Source organism: Sphaeramia orbicularis, chromosome 6 (genome assembly GCF_902148855.1).
Source record: "Sphaeramia orbicularis chromosome 6, fSphaOr1.1, whole genome shotgun sequence".
Taxonomy (NCBI): domain Eukaryota; kingdom Metazoa; phylum Chordata; class Actinopteri; order Kurtiformes; family Apogonidae; genus Sphaeramia; species Sphaeramia orbicularis.
Genome location: NC_043962.1, coordinates 43,915,596 through 43,933,240, shown reverse-complemented (window position 1 = coordinate 43,933,240; position 17,645 = coordinate 43,915,596). Strand labels below are relative to the sequence as shown.

The 17,645-nt window shown below is 38.7% G+C and overlaps 1 protein-coding gene across 1 annotated transcript in view; it reads right to left on the bottom strand.

Moving 5' to 3' along the window:
• The window catches only part of peak1 (pseudopodium-enriched atypical kinase 1), a 145,842-nt gene that overhangs the window by 24,878 nt on the left and 103,319 nt on the right, over window positions 1–17,645 (bottom strand). The window contains exon 4 of the mRNA XM_030137177.1: window positions 13,845–17,333. Within this exon, the coding sequence (XP_029993037.1) occupies window positions 13,845–17,203 (3,359 nt within the window). The 5' untranslated portion in view covers window positions 17,204–17,333. The remainder of the gene's footprint in view (window positions 1–13,844; window positions 17,334–17,645) is intronic.

The following is a 17,645-nucleotide window of genomic DNA, read 5'->3' as shown; positions in this document are numbered from 1 at the left end:
ATCGCTATAACCCCAACAACATATTCAGTGGCAGGAGGGTCATGATAACGTAACAGGGGTGTTTGCTCAAAAAAGATTGAGAAACACTGCTTTACGTAATGGAAATGCAAAAAGGCTGAGTTGAGTCAAGTCGAGCCAGTACCACGTAGTAAAATCGTGGTTTAATTAGCATTTGAGTTTGGGACTTTTTTAGGCTGGGCTGCGTAAAATGAATAAGTATGTGTAAAAATAAACACTGCACAGAGGACATTGTCCGTCCTTTTGCATTACACACAGGTGAGCTAATGATGACTGTTTGCTTTATACTGTTTCAAACCATATCCTCCCTCATATTCTCAGTTATGGGCTGCAGCCTCTCAGCTGTTAACGGGGGTTTTTGAAGTCGGAGGTGTTTTATATGCAGTTAGACATATGTACCCTCAGGGAAGGTAAAGAAAAAAGGCAAAACAGGTCAGAATGATGTGCGTTAATATGTGTTGAAGATCCCTCTGTGACAGTGGGTGGGCTGTGATTTGAAGTGTTCAAAGAGGTGAGAGATTTCATCTAAATCAGCCACAGCAAACTGTCGGTGTGACAACATGGTGGCAGACTGGAATGTGATGATTAAATGTGATTAGTTGCTTTTCAGTTGTGAATACACTGATCTACTCAACACACTCCAGGGGTGAATTAAAGCATTCTGGTTGTAACAAAGACACAACTATTATAAAAAGATACTTAAAAAACCAACTTAATTGAAGAAAAACAAATAAACCTCCCTTTGTCTGGTGCCTGACAAACACTAGAAGTTAAGTGACACTAAAGCAAACTGTCGCCTCAATAAACTCTCATGATGATGGAGTATGTGCTACGAAACTGTGCACCTGTCCTTTTTATGATGTGCTATATTTTATGTCTCCATTGTAAAGCTGCTTGTCACAGCGACATATGATGAGAAGATGATTGGATAACATTGCACAGGATGACATACCATCACTACGCGCCGAGAGTGACCCACCAGAGTTGTAGGCACTAAAAATCTGGGTCATATATTACAGCTCGTCTCATTATCACTGTCGGAGATGAAATTGCACAGAGTGACTCTGATTGCAGTGTGAAAACCCTGGGGATGCTATGAAGAGAAGTGTCACACTGTATACTGTAGCTTGTCGCTGGCAGAGATGCACATTGTGCAGGCAACCGGCTACATACTCTATGTGTCTTATTAAGAAAGTGACAGACAATCACCCCACAAGCGTCAACATATAACGAAATGACATGAATTGAGACGCCACGCTACAACACACTGACAGGCTATGGCAGGGGTGTCAAACATGCGGCCCGGGGGCCAAATCCGGCCCGCCAAAGGGTCCACTCCAGCCCGTGAGATGAATTTGTAAAATGCAAAAATTACACTAAATCTTGATAACAATTTCAGTTCAGGTTGCACATTCTGACCTATTCAATCTCAAGTGGGATGGACCAGTAAAATTTGATCATAATAACCTCTAAATGATGACAACTTCAAATTTTTCTCTTTGTAAATGTAGCCATTTTCTTGTAATTTTACTTTATTTACACTAAAACAAACGATCATTTCTGAAAAAACATGAATAACCTGAAGAAATATGATCAACATGAAATGTCTTAAGAGAAGTCAGTGCAATTTTTAAAAAAATATTCTGCCTGTTATTAAATGTGTTATGTTTGTAGATCCACTGTGATCTGTAAGGTGTAATGCACATGTGTAAATGATTAACTGAAGCATAATATTGTTAAAATTGAACCTGTTTTTCTTTAGAAATTTCAGTTTGTGTTATGCACATTGTTTTAAAGGATAGTTTATAGATGTAGACGTTTTCAGAATGTAATTTTTTTTTTTTTTTTTTTACCTTTTTCATTCTAAAACATAGAGGAAAGTTTGGAGTTGACAATATTTATATATTATTATGCTAGTATTTTACTGGTCCAGCCCACTTGGGATCAAAGTTGCATGAATGTGGCCCCTGAACTAAAATGAGTTTGAGACCCTTGGGCTATGGTAAAAATGTTCAGTAGAGGTAGGAAAGCAGGAATGCATCGGCCAACAACAATGGCACCGGTCAGTATTTATCTGCTGTTGTATTCATAATATGGTAATTTATCTTTAATTAACTTTTATTTATTTATCTTTTTCTTTTTGATTATAGCAACATTTAAAACCACAAAAACAAGGAGAAATGTAAAGAAAAAAGAAAAAAAAACCTTTGAAAAGAATTTAATTTAATAATAAATAATAAAAAAATAAGATATTATTGTAATTAATTAATTATCATGATAAGAATATATTATCACATTTATTAATCATTGTATTTGCAGTAAATATTTAAAGTGTATATAAATATTATAGTTTATATTACAAATGGTTGATTATGCCAAACTGATTGTGTGTGAGGTGACCAAAAAAGTGTACCTGAATGGTTTGTATGGATGTTTTGTGTTACTGTAAAAATATACGAAAAAAAAAGTGTGTTAACAAAGCAAAGGAAGTGGATTTAATGTAATTATTAATTTGTAAAAAGGTGTGGGAGTCTATAAGTTATACTTCTTCCCACTCCTTTTCGAGTGCAGAAAAATTTTGTTTAACCATATTGTATGGTTCTTTATTATCTGACGATTCTATGTGCTCGAAATAAAACTACACTACTACTACTACTATATGTAATTAAATTCAAACATATTCAATTAAGGCCTACACAATGTTAAAACAGAACTTTTTTTTTGTTTTTACAAATATAATTAAGATTTCTTCATTTCCCTGACACTAAAAGAAAAAAGAAAAAGAAAAATTACAGCAAAAGGGAAATAAAACAGTACTATCCTCATAGCATCACCAAAGTTTATACATCGCTACTGGAACAACAGTTAGTGCACCCACATCAGAAAGTTATTTAAATGCAATTAGTCCTTTACTTCATAGCCTTTTTTGAGACCAAACACTGACAGTAAATACTCTTACTTAGCCATAAACTGTCTTAAAAACACTTCCCTTGTAAATAAATCAACTGGTGTAGATTCTTCTGGAAAATAACTGCTTCAGAGATAAAATGTCAGTCTCACATATTTTGACAAGATGCACTGAAAAACAAATGATAAAGAGCTGGTTGGCTGATGTTTTGAAGATATAAATACAGTTTTATTATGAAACGTAGATGTATGTATATTTGGATGACAGATTTATAAATCTTGCACTAGAAGAAATCTGAAACGTGAATGTATTCTAAAGTACAAACTAATCCTGCTGAGTAAAACCCATTCTCCCTTAATTCTCATTTATATTCTGACTTTTTGGCACTGTGTCTTGAAAACTACACCCAGCTAATACTTTTGACAAAATCTGTCATTATTAGTGACCTAAACTTGTACTTGACTTGTTTGTAAGTGTTCTTAGTTTTTATTTTTTTAAAAATTAAACAATAAACTGCTATATAATCAAAAAAATAACAGTAATAATAACTTACACTGTTACCCATAAAGTTGGAAAAAAAAATTTCATCATTAAATCATTGCTATGATGTGATTTAATCTTAATAAATAAAGTGTAACTGGGACTAAATATGTAATCATTGCATCTGGTCAAATGTGATGACTGACAAGCAGAAACAGGACAAAACAAGAAGTGTGCCTGAAAATAAAATAATTCCAACTTTATGGACAACAGAAGTCCTTTGTTTCAAATCCCAACACCGGTCCCCATATTTAAAGGGGTCATATTTTGCTAAACCCAATTTAATTAGTCTTTAGTTCATTTATTTGTGTATTTGGACCCTAATAGTTCATAAAATTTGAGTGTGAACCCTCTGGGTGCTGTAAAGCTATCTTTACATTCATTTCAGCAAAAACTGAGTGAATTTCTACAACCTGTTTCAATTACTTCTTAATTTGTTACGTCTATAACTAGTTACGTCACATTTGCACATATAATGTCAAGACTTCCGACATTTCTCCGAGTACGCCAGAATTGTTTGTCAGCAACAGTGATTGTAGTAAAAACTGAAAATATGTCCGAACTTCAAGTCGATTACCTAAAATATTCAGTTGTTGGTTGTATTAACGATGAAAAGTCGTTGAATGGGACAGAGCAGCACAGCCAACAACCTGGAGGGGGTGGGGTCATGTGCATTTAAAGGGCCAGCGCTCAAAACGATCTTTTCCGTGTCATTACTCAAAAATAAGGTTGAAGATGGACCTGTGGAGTTGAATTAATGAAGAATTCAGACCCAAGCATAGCATTTACAGTTTATGTGGACCACAGGGAAATGTTTTAAAATGCATAATTTCATTTAAATCAGCAAAATATCATTCCTTTTAATTACTTGTGTACTAATCGTACTGTCATTAGAGTGAATACAGAGCTGGAAAACAGGATTTTGTTAACCAAAAAACATGTCCTTTCATTACAGCTTTAACTAAAACATCAAAACATAAGTAGATTTTTGTGCGTGTTTCCCTGCTCTACCATGAATCAACACCAACAGCTGGTGTTTCATGGAGCCATATGGAATCAGTCTGCTCCTCTGATAACAGTAAATAAGATCCTCAAAGACTCGGTTATTGACCCCGGATCTGATAACAGGTCGGCCGCCGTCTTTCACTGTGAACTGTGTGAGATATTACAGCCTCAGGCCACCTGGGTTGTGGCCGCCCAGGTTGGGTGACACGCTGAAACGCCTGTACATTTTAGCCCCTGTTGTACTCTCTGTAGTGGTTAGAGCTGCCATCTGTTCTGCACTGCATTTTCTAGCGTGTTTTCGGTGGCATATTGTTTACTACACTTGCAATACTTCTGAGTTTGATGCTTCTGTCATTGTTTGTCTGCAGAATAGGAGAATTTAAAATGAGTTCTAGCGAAACAAAACAAACAAAAGGTCATTAAAAGTTTAGAGCAGGGGTGTCAAACTCATTTTAGTTCCGGGGCCACATTCAGCTAAATTTGATCTGAAGTGGGCCGAACCAGTAAAATAATAACATAATAATATATAAATAATGTCAACTCCAAAAAGTAAAATTACATTATGAAAAATGTTTACATCTACAAACTCACCTTTCAAACAATGTGAATAACATGAACAAACTGAAAAAAAAGTGTAATTTTAACACTATTATGCTTTAGTTTATCACTTCCACATGTACATTATAACCTACAGACAGGCCTTTAGATTACACCTTGGCTGGGCCGACTAACGGTGTGCCCAAATTAAATGTCCCCAAATTAGTGTCCCCAAATTAAAAATAAAAAAAGGCCAGAGTAGAGTGTAAACGAAAGTATTGACTCACTCGCCCCTGCTTTTTTCCTCCCGTAAAACACATCGGTTTTAATATACAAGGCTTGTTCATAACGACAGAGAAAACATTGACAACAACACATATGTACCGAACAGGAAAGCACAAGTATTCATGCTTCCCGCAGAAGTCATATTTTGTGATAACGTTAGCACAAACACAGAATCCAAATGCAGAACTCCGACAACAAAAGTTAGTTCCAAAAGGTTTATTGTTCACACACAGGTGAAAAAATATAATGAGTGACAGAATCTTGAGGATAATGGTTGGGGATTTTCTCCTCAGATTTGTCCTCCGGATCGAGGGCAGCAGCCCGTCTCCCCGAGCGGTGTTAGGAGTCTTTTCCCCGACTGGGGAAAAGCAAAGGGAGGTCAGGGACGGAAACAGGTCATACACAGGCAGGCTAACAATCGAGCAACAGGACATAAGGACTAGGCAAACTCACGTACCGGTAGTCAGGGCGAGAAGGTCAAAACCAGATCAGATGAGGCAGACAAAAACCGACAGGGATCAGGCAGAAGACGAAAAACCGAGGAATCCAAAACAGGTCAAAAAACAGGCACGCAAACGAACAAACGAGGTCAAGTACGCTGGTCTGAACTACTGGAGTTACAAACTGGCGACTGACAAGGGGAAAAGACAGGGTTTAAATACACAAAAGGGAGGGAAGACAACTAGACACAGGTGAAGCAAATTAGGGCGGAGACAGGTAATCAGGACAGAGGTCAGGAGGAGCAGGGAACAGGAAGTAAAGACGACAGACAAGACACATGAGGGAAAACTTAACAAAATAAAACAGGAAGTGACACACAAAACATAAAAGACAGACAAGACCAGACTATTGTCTGGCAGCAGGTATGACATATTTGCGCCGTTTGATTGGTCTAAATCACCCGTTTCGGCCAATGAGAGGTGATGAGAGCTTGGAGATTGACTGGTACGTTGTACGCCAAAGGTTTTCTCTCAACAACCATGCCTCGTGGGCGACCTATAAGTTCAGGCCGCTCACATAACAAACGCAGTGAAACATATGACATATGAATTATCTGCCTGCATGCAGTCCTGTGATTTTGGAATTAAAATCAGCTGGCCATATGCTGATCAATACTTCTGGAAATTAGACTTGTGGAATCCATGCCTTCATACTCTTGAATATATCTGAAATAGTCTGAGAAAACAGGAATTACTGTTGAAAAATCTAATCCCGCACCCACCCCCTCCGCCGATTCCAGCATCTGATGTGCCCAAATTAAGGTAATCTAAAGCCCTGACAGATCACAGCGGATCTACAGATACACAAAATATTTAGTAACAGGTGGAATATTATTAAAACTGCATTTCTCTTAAGATACTTCAGGTTGTTCATATTTGTTCAAGTTATTCATATTTTTTGCAAAATTATACTTTGTTTTCATCTAAATACATGAAAACATTTACAAACAGAAAAAACTGGAGTTGTGAGTATTTATAGGGTATTATGAGATTGAATTCGTCTGAATGTGGAACCTGAACTGAAATGATAATTAATATCTTAGTGTAATTTTTGCATTTCACATATTCATTCCAGGGACCCCGGGCCACATGTTTGACATCTGTGGTTTAGAGGGATGGGCACAGCTATAGACATCACTGTTTGAATTATCCTGAATCATATATGTAAGTTCCTATGACTCTAATGTGGATTGCACTCATAATATGAGTAATGTGTGTCAGTCAAAATATGACTAATAATTTACATGCTCTCAAGCCTGCAGAAAAGAGGAAAAGCTTAATACACTAGAATAGAAATAAAATGAAATCAGTCAAGTAATAGTAGAAAAATAAGGCAAAAACACTCAAACCACAGCAGTTATGAGAACTAGTCGCAGGAGGAGCATAAATCTTTAAGCCATCGAATAGATTTAAAGAGGCTTCAGCCAGAAAATTCTATCTTCACTTTTGGTACTTGATGCAATAAGTTAAGAACTGTCAGAAAGTGTATTAGCAAAAAATGAGTGTGGCTGAAACAATACTAAAATGGTAAAAAAAAAAAACAAAAAAAAAACAACAACTGTCCTTTGACCCTAGAAAAGATATGTACAGGGGAAGGGAAAAAAATTAAAAAGAAAACCTTAATGAAAGATATTCACTTTCTACTTTTTAAAAAAAACATGTATATTCTTTTAACTCTCAAGGTCCTTAACAGCTGCCGGCGATCAAAAGCATCAGCTGATCTAAAATGTTTAATAACATTTGAAACACTGATCCTACAAACACATTTAAATTATTCAACTAAAATGCAGTTTCTCAGCTTTGTAGTGATATATTTGGACACTCAGGGAATGTGGAAACATGTACAAAAACAGATTTCATGTAGTTCGACAAATGACTGTGGTTGTAGATGCTTGTTTTTTTATGTTGAGTAAATTATATATTTTGCTGGAAAAACTCACTTTTTCTGTGTTTTTCTCTGTTCTGATATAATAACCTTTAAATTTACTCTGAGCTGTTATGAACATCTTCATGCTAAGTAGATTAAATGGAATAAATTAAACACCTGCTTGTGCAAAATACAGACGATAACATTACAGTAATTTTTCCTGTGTTGTATCCCAAAACACATCTAACATAACACCATCTTATAACACTCTGAAAGCAGTGGAAACTGGGAGAAAAAAAAGTACAGATAAGAGTAGGAATGTTTAATTTTGAATATCTTAACCAAGAAGTGATAAAAAAAAAAAAAAAGTGAGCAAAAGAAAACAGCACTCAGATCCCTGTGTTTGTTTCCACCCCTGGGTCAGTGTCTCTGAAGAATCAAATCTGACACATTTATGGTGTTTCTGTCTTTGTGGGCTATAAGCTCTGTGTGTAAAGACAGCTGATCAATAGGCTCTAAGCTGCCATAGTGGATTACTTCAGGGTTAACAGAGAGTTTACATAAAAGGCCTGTCATGGTTTTGAGTGAGCTAAAGAAACAGGGAATAAACTGTGGAAACACACTAAAAATAACTGCTAAAATATATACAACTAACATATAACTTCAGATACTAATTCAGTTTCCTCTTCTTTCCTTTCCTGTTCTGCCTGCATGACTTTGTGCATCAATACATTGTTCTGGTTTTAGTAACGGCACATGTAGTAAATGATAAGCAGGTACAATAATTCTACTGGGAAAAAAAAAAAAAAAAATCACATGCTCCAGTTAAAACTATGAATGATTTCTTAATGAACTAGTATTAAAGGCAAAACACTCATCCAGTACAAAAGACAGCAAATTATAGAGGAGCATCTATAACATCAAATCATGTATGAGTAAAACATCTTTTGAGGATCGACACCTTCAGAGGGCCTTCACGTAAATACCTTTATGTCTGCTACGTGTTTCAATGTCAGGACCTGACTTGTTCAGACAACACGAGGCTGCCCCAGTGCATTTCAAAGACTCTTAGTAACTTTCCTAAGAGAAATGAACACTCACTGATCCAAAACACAACCTCTATAATCACAGAAAACCTCTCCTCCCAACTGAGTCAACATGACCTCTAATGCCCCCGATGGTCACAGGTATTTGTGGATTAAAGAACGGAGCCTCGGTTCTGGCTTACCCGCTGTACTGGCTCACACAGCTTCCCATCTGGAAATGTTGGAAACAAGTCAGAGGTTTACATTCTCTGCTGGATCCGGGGAAGAACAAAGTTAATCTTTTTCCTGGAAGTAGCTTGCCTTCTTCTTGCTCTGTCTCTCCCTTGGTGAATGTGCTTACCTGTCTAAGGTACTGTGTCCCTGCCAGCGCTGAAGAGCACGCCCACTGTTAGCCAATAAAACAGCTTCCAGTCAAAAAAGCTCCAGATGATTTAACCCTTTTTTTGCAATTCAAAACAAAAGACCAGTAGAATGACCTGTGGAACTGCTCATGGTGTGTAATCAATTACTTACTAGTCTGTAAAAGTAAAAACACTCCTAACTAGAGTAAAACATCTGTCACATTTTCTACTCAAACATTGTCAGGACTTGTGGGAAAAAAATGAGGCAAGCCCCCTCCCCCCCAAAAAAAGACTATAAAATGAGATTACAGTTCTAATCAATAGCCAACAGCTGAGACAAAACATAAAAATAAACAACAGAGTAACGTTCATCTGACCAACACACCTACTATGTCATTTAGTTACTAATTGACAAGTAGACAATGCACGTGGTAAACACCAGTTGAAAAGAAGAATGTCGGCAGAGAGAAAAAGAGAACAAGAGCAAAGGTGAGGTGCTACTTAGTGTTTAGTTGGAAAAATATTTTTGCTTTGTAATATAATAAACACTTTATCAAAATTTTTATGTGTATTATTTTTTATGCTTCCTTGAATTTTTATTTCTATATTATGTTGTGCAAAGAAGTCAGTTAGTAGCAATCAGGAAGTTTGTACCATTTACATATTTGAAATAAATAGATTAAAAAAAGAAAAGAAAAAAAAAAAATAGAAATAGTTTAAAACAGGGGTGTCAAACATGTGGTCCAAAACCAGTACCCTCAAAGGTTTCAATATTGAGATGAATTTGGGAAGTGCAAAATTTACACTGAAAATATTAACAGTCAAGGGTGTAGAAATGGTTTTAATTCAGGGTCCACATAAAGACCAATGTGATTTCCAGTAAAATAACAGCATAACAACCTATAAATAATGTCAATTACAAATTTTCTTCTTGGCTTAATGTGAAAAAATAACATTACACAATGAAAATATTTGCATTTACAAACTATCCTTTCACAATAAAATGTGAATAACCTGAACAAATATGAACAACCTCAAATGCCTAAGGAAAATTATGTGTAATTTTACCAATAATCTGCCTGTTTTTAAATGTTTTGTGTATTTGTAGATCCACTGTGATCTGTAAGTTGTGTTGATAATACGTTAAGATGTAATATTGTAGAAATTGTTCTTATTTTAGCTGTAAGCTCAAAAAATTTTAACAATAATATTTCTTTTTAATTAAGTGCTTGTGTAACATTGTGTGTAATGCACATGTGATAAGTGTGATAAGTAATGATAAGCTGAGGCATAACATTGTTAAAATTGGACTTATTTTTCTTTTGAAATTTCATTTTTTGTCAGGTTATTCACATCTTATTTGTGAGAGGATAGTTTGTAAATGTAAATATTTTCATTATTTCATTTGGGGGTTTTTTGCACTAAAACAGGGCAAAAGTTTAAGTTGACATTATTTGTAGTTTATTATGCTATTATTTTACTGGTCCAGCCCACTTGAAGTCCAATTGGGTTGAAAGTGGAACCTGAAAGAAAATGAGTTTGACACCCCTGATTTAAAACATATAAACACTAATGTCGTCGTTGTTTCATGCCATCATCCTCTCTGTAATGTCTGTAACAATATCACTTTGGCCAAATAAACAAACTGTCAGATATAGCACACTAACATAAATCCTGCATGAGCATGACATTAGCTTGGCGTGCCATATAAATAGCAAGTCAAGTGTACACTTATTAGTTGTTGTCTTAGTTGTTTGGAGTGAAAAGCAAGACAGAAACTTCTGCAACAAAGGGGAAAATAGGACTAAAGCTTGAAGTGGCGAAGGAAAAAAAAACAACAGGAAAAGCTTGAAAAGAGACAGAATTGGGCCGAGCTCTTGACAGGATGGAGGAGTGAAATATTTAAGAGTTCATAGAGCTCCGGGCTCAAAGGAGAAAGAATGTGGAAGGCATGGATGGAAGAGAAATGAAAAATTACATGAAATAGAAAAAGTGATGTTGGAGCGCCAGGCACCTTGAAAGGAAGCTATGAGCCTTAGAAGATATTCCTAAAATATCAGTGTGGCAGAGAGAGGGTGAAAGAGTAATGGGAATGATATTAGACTATTATTTCATCAGCCATGTGGACAACTCTGTAATGCCTTTTGAGAAACTACACAAACCTGAAATACTACATTTCCATTCCTACCTCCAACTCCAAAATACAATTAGTCGAGCTGAACACAGACTAAACCTAGCTTTCACAATCTACACAACACCATTATACCCAAACTCCTTGCAGGTTGAAACTAATTACATTGAGTTTGATTCAGTTTCATAGTCATTTTGGATGCCATTTGCTGTTGAACTTCATGCATAACACTGAGGGATCTAAAATTTAGTTTAACATGAACTATGCAGCACCACTGGGTTTAAAGCAGCAAGAGCTAAAATCAGGAGGAAAAAATACCAGAAATGCCTTCGGTTCTCTACTCCTGGTCAAAATAAAAACATATAACTAAATATAAAGATGACCTGATGTCAGTTCATGTTGTTTTGGAAAAATGAAGCCACTTTTTGAGACATCTATATTTGAAGAGCAGAGTCACATACAAGTATCACCTGACAGAATCTGATCAGTGATTGGCAATTACAGCTGTCAATCACATATTTAACCACCCCACCAGACTGAAATCACGTATAATAGGCAAAATCTGGTCATCACAGGATACAGTTTTCAAGCAAGGACTAGATACATAACTCTCAAGGCTTCTCATTACAATATCCTGGTTAATTTTGGAATTAACAATCCAGTTTTAAGATGTAATGATTCAATAACATATCTAGTGGACCTTATGTTTAAATGAACGTTACTGCTTACAATAAAAAGTAATAAAAGTGCGAAGACTCATTCGCTAAAAATAGTTTGGACATGTTTTATGAACTACAGTGCTCACGGCAGGACACTTGCCTTGAGAAATGAAACGAAGGGCAACAGCCGACAAAATAATTTAAGCAAGATTACAGCAGTTAGACTGACAAGCAGACGGTTTCATGTTTGGATGAGGAATTGAGAAGCGATGGAGAAATGCAATCTAATGATTAATGAAGTACAGTCATTGTCTAATGCACAGGTGTCAAACATACAGCCCGTGGGCCAAAACCAGCCCGCCAAAGGGTCCAATCTGGCCCTTGGGATGAATTTGTGAAGAGCAAAAATTACACTGAAGATATTAACAATCAAAGACGTCAAAATCATTTTAGTTCAGGTTCCACATACAGACCAATATGATCTGAAGTGGGTCAGACCAGTAAACCACTATCATAATGAGCTATAAATAATGAAAAATGAATTGGAAAACCACACATTTTTAGTTTTGTTTTAGTGCAAAAAGGTAAAATTAAATCAAACTGTTTATATTTTCCTTTCTACTACTTTTCCCACGAAATGAATAACATGAACAAATATTTGAAAATCTGAAATGTCTTAAGAGAAATAAGTGTCTTTCTTTGTAACCAATATTCTGTCTGTTACTAAATGTTTTGCGTATCTGTAGATCTACTGTGATATGCAAGTTATAATGCACATGCAAATGATAAACTGAGGCATAATATTGTTAAAACTGCACTTATTTTTCTTAAGAAATTTCAGGTTGTTCATATTATTCAGATTTTGAAGGATACCTTGTAAATGTAAATACTGAAATGTAACTTTATTTTTTTCACTGTTATTTTACTGGTTCAGCCCATTTGAGATCATATTGGACTGAATGTGGCCCCCGAACTAAAATGACGTTGACACCCCTGGTCTAATGTCTGTTGGATAGCTAGTAGAGGGTGAACGACTGTGCACAGAGCAAACTGCTCAGGTAATGGATGGCACTGGGGAAGAGACCAAGTAGGCTGCGTAGCTCATGTGGTTGGATGGGGAGGCATGCCAAATGAAGTTCAAACAACTCTCTAATTTGTGATGAGGGATATGCGTGATAGGAGGAGAAGCACTCCTGGCACTGGTGGAAGAGCAGCTGGCAAAGGTTGAGGATTCTCATTCGAGCTCGGTCCCTGTGTGCAGCAGCAAAACAGGCAATGGATGCAACATGACTCATTAGACAGGCAAGACGCAATAGAGGCAGAACATGTGTTCATTGACTTGAAAGATTATTAAGAACTCCAGTAAGGGCCTTAGAAAGCAGGGCACACAGAAAAAAGATTCATTTTTCTACAAGACTTTTACTGACATAAATCCAATAGGCCTCAGATCTTAAACATAAAGTAGAACACTATTTGATCCTCAATTACCCTCACAAGTGCCGAAGAGAAATATCCACACTACCTTTTTCTATTTTTATCTGTAATAGGGATGTGGAGTCCTGCAGCTTTGATTTATTCTCATTTTTGTGATGAAAAACTGGACTCACACTATGCGTATTCTATTCCCCTCTGTGGTGGCTACTTATCCTATTTAACGGGTCACTAAGGGGCTGTTATTGTGAGACTCGTTTTGACGTGTGCTGCTCAATTTGTTCATGAGCAAAGTTTTTTCAATCACCTCGGCTCACCACTTTGATCCTCAAAACCAAACAAACAAAAAAAACAACTGTCCACCTACAGGCTTAACATAAGAAACAATGCAAACAGAATGCAACTAAACACCACTTTCATGTTCTCACATTTGGATGTTGTGGTAATTGAACCCATGGAAGACAAATGACCTAAAACAAACACCACAAGTTGTACCATTATTATTAGATTAATCACTCAGTATCTTTTGTTATGACAGTTTCAAATGAGCTATATAAAAAGATGTTGGTCAAATACCTGATGAGGTCACCTCCAGCAGTGCTTGGTGATGGTGTTCGTCCCGGGCTCAAAGGTCTGGATTCTTTGTTCTCTTCCGGACTCAGTAGTGTAGTTTCTCTGCACTCCTCTATGCGCAGTTCACCATCTCCATCACCAGGAGCGCCACTAGAGTCTGGTTTGTAGGTGAAGATGATGGTAGGTTTCTGGGTTGGATCCTCAGGTTTGGCCTCTGTAAACCAGTGATGCTGTTGGACCGGTGGAGGTGGAAGCATGTGAATAACTGTTCCGTCAAGTCCGACCAGCTTGCCTTTCTCCTTCTCCCTTTCCAGTTTCTCCCTCTGTTCATCCTCGTCTTTCCGCCGACGAAAGAAGCTCTTGAAAGAAATCCAACGTTTGGGTTTTGAACTCTCTGTAGAAACACGTCTACCCTCTCCACCTGGACTTGTGTCACCCTCGCTGGGTCGTAGAGGTGAACTCGAGGCAGAACTCTTGGTCCAATTGCCAAAATGTCTCTGGAGGATATTTGAAGCGTGGTAAGGTGAAGATGTTGACCTGGGAGGAGGGAAGGGGGCACTGGGCTCTGACCGTGGGCTGGAGAGTGAGACAGCAGCTGATGCACTTTGCGATTTAGACAGAAGTTTTGAGGGTGTTTCCTTCTTGGGTTTGGTAAGACAGACTTCAGCTGTGGAAAAAAGAGACTTGGGTCGGGTAAGAGTCTCTTTCATGGCATCAGGTGGGAGGGAATATAAGTCCTCCGAACTGAAAGTTTTAGTCTGTGCTGAGGGCGATTCTGGTGGAGACTGGGGGGGCTGGATGGATGCCACAATCTGTGAAAGCACAGCACTGGCCTCCTCTCTGTGACTTCCGACTGACCCAGATAAAGTTATGCTGGTATCATCATCTTTATTGCAAGTACTGTCTCCCGTTGTTTTACATGTGTTTGTAACAGGACTGACAGAATGGTTACTTTTAAGAGGGTTTGTAGTTATGGCAGATGAATTTGTTGATGTGGTCAGAGAGAGAGCACCAACTGTGGAACTAGTCACAGTGTTTGTCACAGTACTAGAGTCTGAGATGGATCTAGACACTTTTGATAGTGTCTCTGGATGTGCTTTTGTCTCTTCAAGAGAAGCTCTTTCTGATGTGCCTCTACCAGACATGGTTTTCTCAGTTGAAGAGGACTGGACACTCTCAGAGGATCCAATCTCTTCGTAGGTATGACTGGCCACCCTGTTACCTACCCCTTTGGGCTGTGGTAGTTCCCCACTGAGTCCCAGGAAGCTCTTATACACAGCTAGGTTGTCATAAGCACTTGGATTGATAACAATAGGTACCTTCACAGCATTTTTGGAGCTGCGGGCGTAGGCTGGCTCATCTCGGATGATAATAGGGAAAGGAGGCATTCCTGCATTATTGAAACTGTTGAACTTGATCTCTGATAAGTTAGGAGACTTCACTGGTACAGTTCGAGAGAAAGACACTCCCGCTATGGGAGAAGTAGGAGCTGACTTGTGACTGCAGTGTTGAGAAGGGACTGAGGGACCAGAAGTACTTCCAACCCCAAGATCCACTTTAGGTATTTTTTGTCGGGGACTTGTGCTTGATGTCCACACTTCTTGGTAACGTATGCTCCCTGTTTTCTTTCGGGGGGTGCCTGATGATGCAACAGAAGTGGGTGATGCTGGTGAAACAGAAAAAGATGGAGAATTGGGTAAAGCTGGAGAAAGGGGCTGGCCCACAGGAGTCCTACAGAATGATGTCGGACTGGATGGCATTGATGGATTTTGAGTTTTTGGAGTTGAACAGGGAGTTTGTTCATCTTTGCTGGCCATGGATGCTGACACATCAACTACAGTATAAGGCTTACAGATCAGTGATTTTTCCAGATTTACTACGCGGTAAGGTTTAGCTTGCTCCTCTGTGGGACTAAAACTGATTGTGACTGGTTGACCAGGGACAGCCTGGGGCATTGATGCACCTTCTCTGCCATCCTGATCTTCTAACCTAATGGCCAGGACAGCCTTGTGTGTTTCAGTCATTTTTAGTGGACTTAATGCCCTGTGGACTGGTTCCTTTTTTGGGGAAGTGCAAGGAAGAGGTGCCTTTGAAGTTGTGGGTGAATGTAATCCATTGCGAAGGGGACAGGGAGCACTGCTTCCACTGCTGGAGGTTGTACGTGAATCCTCTGGCAGTGATGAGGAAGAGTCAGGAGAGGTAGTGGACTCTGAATTTGAGAGAAAACCACTGCCTTGCATGTCATGAGGCCCATAAGGAAGAAGAGCTCCATTTGAGTCCATAGACGGATACCCATTCAAGATCTCATCGTAGCTGTCATCATAGTCCACAGCACAAATGCGCTGCAGCGAGCGGTTGCGAAGTGGCACGGTATTCCATTTCTTCCCTGCAGCAAATGGCACTGGAGACAGTGTGGCAGCACGGAAATTTGCAAATCGCGGTTGACCTCGCATACGGATCTCCATAGCTAGCAACTCCTCATCACTTTCATCCCAGCTCTCATGTTCATCATCATCCCTTTCAGTCTCATCATCATCATCCTCATCCTCATCTTCCTCATCATCTTCACCTTCACTGGAAAAGTCGGGGTAGCAAAAGCGACCACCCTCTGTGCTGATAATTTCAGTACTATCACTAAGAGATACCCGTTTCTGAGCAGTGCTACTACCACCACCCCCAGAGCTGCTGCTTCCCATGGCCAGACAGCTTGAGGCGGGGAGGCCTCTTTCCAAGGACCGTCTGTATGAATTACTGATACGTCCCCAAAACAAGTCTTTGGAGCCACAAAGGGGCAGAGGGCTAGGTCCTGGCCCCAACCCAGCAATCTCCTTTAGAACATCAGTCAGTCCACTGTTGTTATTACCACTAGGTGTCCTTGGGCTCAGTTGTCCATATCCCTCAATCTCCTCACAACCATCCTCTCCTTCATTGTTATTGCTGGGCCCGACAGGCCTTTTACGGTTGAGTCCATTGCGATTCCAGACTGTAAAGGCTGATGTTTTGCCCTGTTCAACTACATTTGTTGGTTGTTGTGGGTTGCCATCTGAATCCAGTCCTGCAGAGGAGGAGGGCAGCATCATAGTAGGTTTGACGGCAATCGTAGGCTTCTTAGCCACTGGTGGACGGAAATGTCCCGAACGAGCAGAAGCACTGCCAGGCCTCTGTGGATTGTGGGTAAGGTTAGGGTTGGCTCTGGCCCCAGCAGGTGGTGGATTCTGTTGCTGGGTTGTAGAAGGCCTCTGCTCAGACAGAGGTTTCCCTCCACCACTCTGAGTCAGACAGTGCAGACTCTTGGGTTTGAAGCAGTTCTTGCATTCGCCTGGTTTCCACACGTGTTCGGTGAAAGTGCTGCAGGCGGACATGGCTGCTGATCCAGTGAGGCAGCCTACTGGGTCAGTCGACTGAAAACCCCTCCATGAAACTACAGGTTACAGGAACAGACTGTGGCACAACAATGATGACCACCTCTTCAAATGTGGGGGATCACTGGATCTGAAAAAGGGCACAAGGGAAAGGGCCATGAATGAAATGCAATACTTATACTATTTATCATCATATTAATTCTACTAACTTTTATTTGTTTATCACAGCTTCATAGTAATTAGACATGTAATGAACTGCTCTGTTTTATCTACACATGACTAAACTACTAAACAAAACAATGTACATTAGATTATATATATGGACGTTTATCAAACACATACACAAACATGCCACGAAAATTAAGTATATCGAAGCAGGAGGAAGGATGCAGAAAAATAGCATGCCCTGTGTGAGAGAAACAAAACATACTAAAGGCAGTGC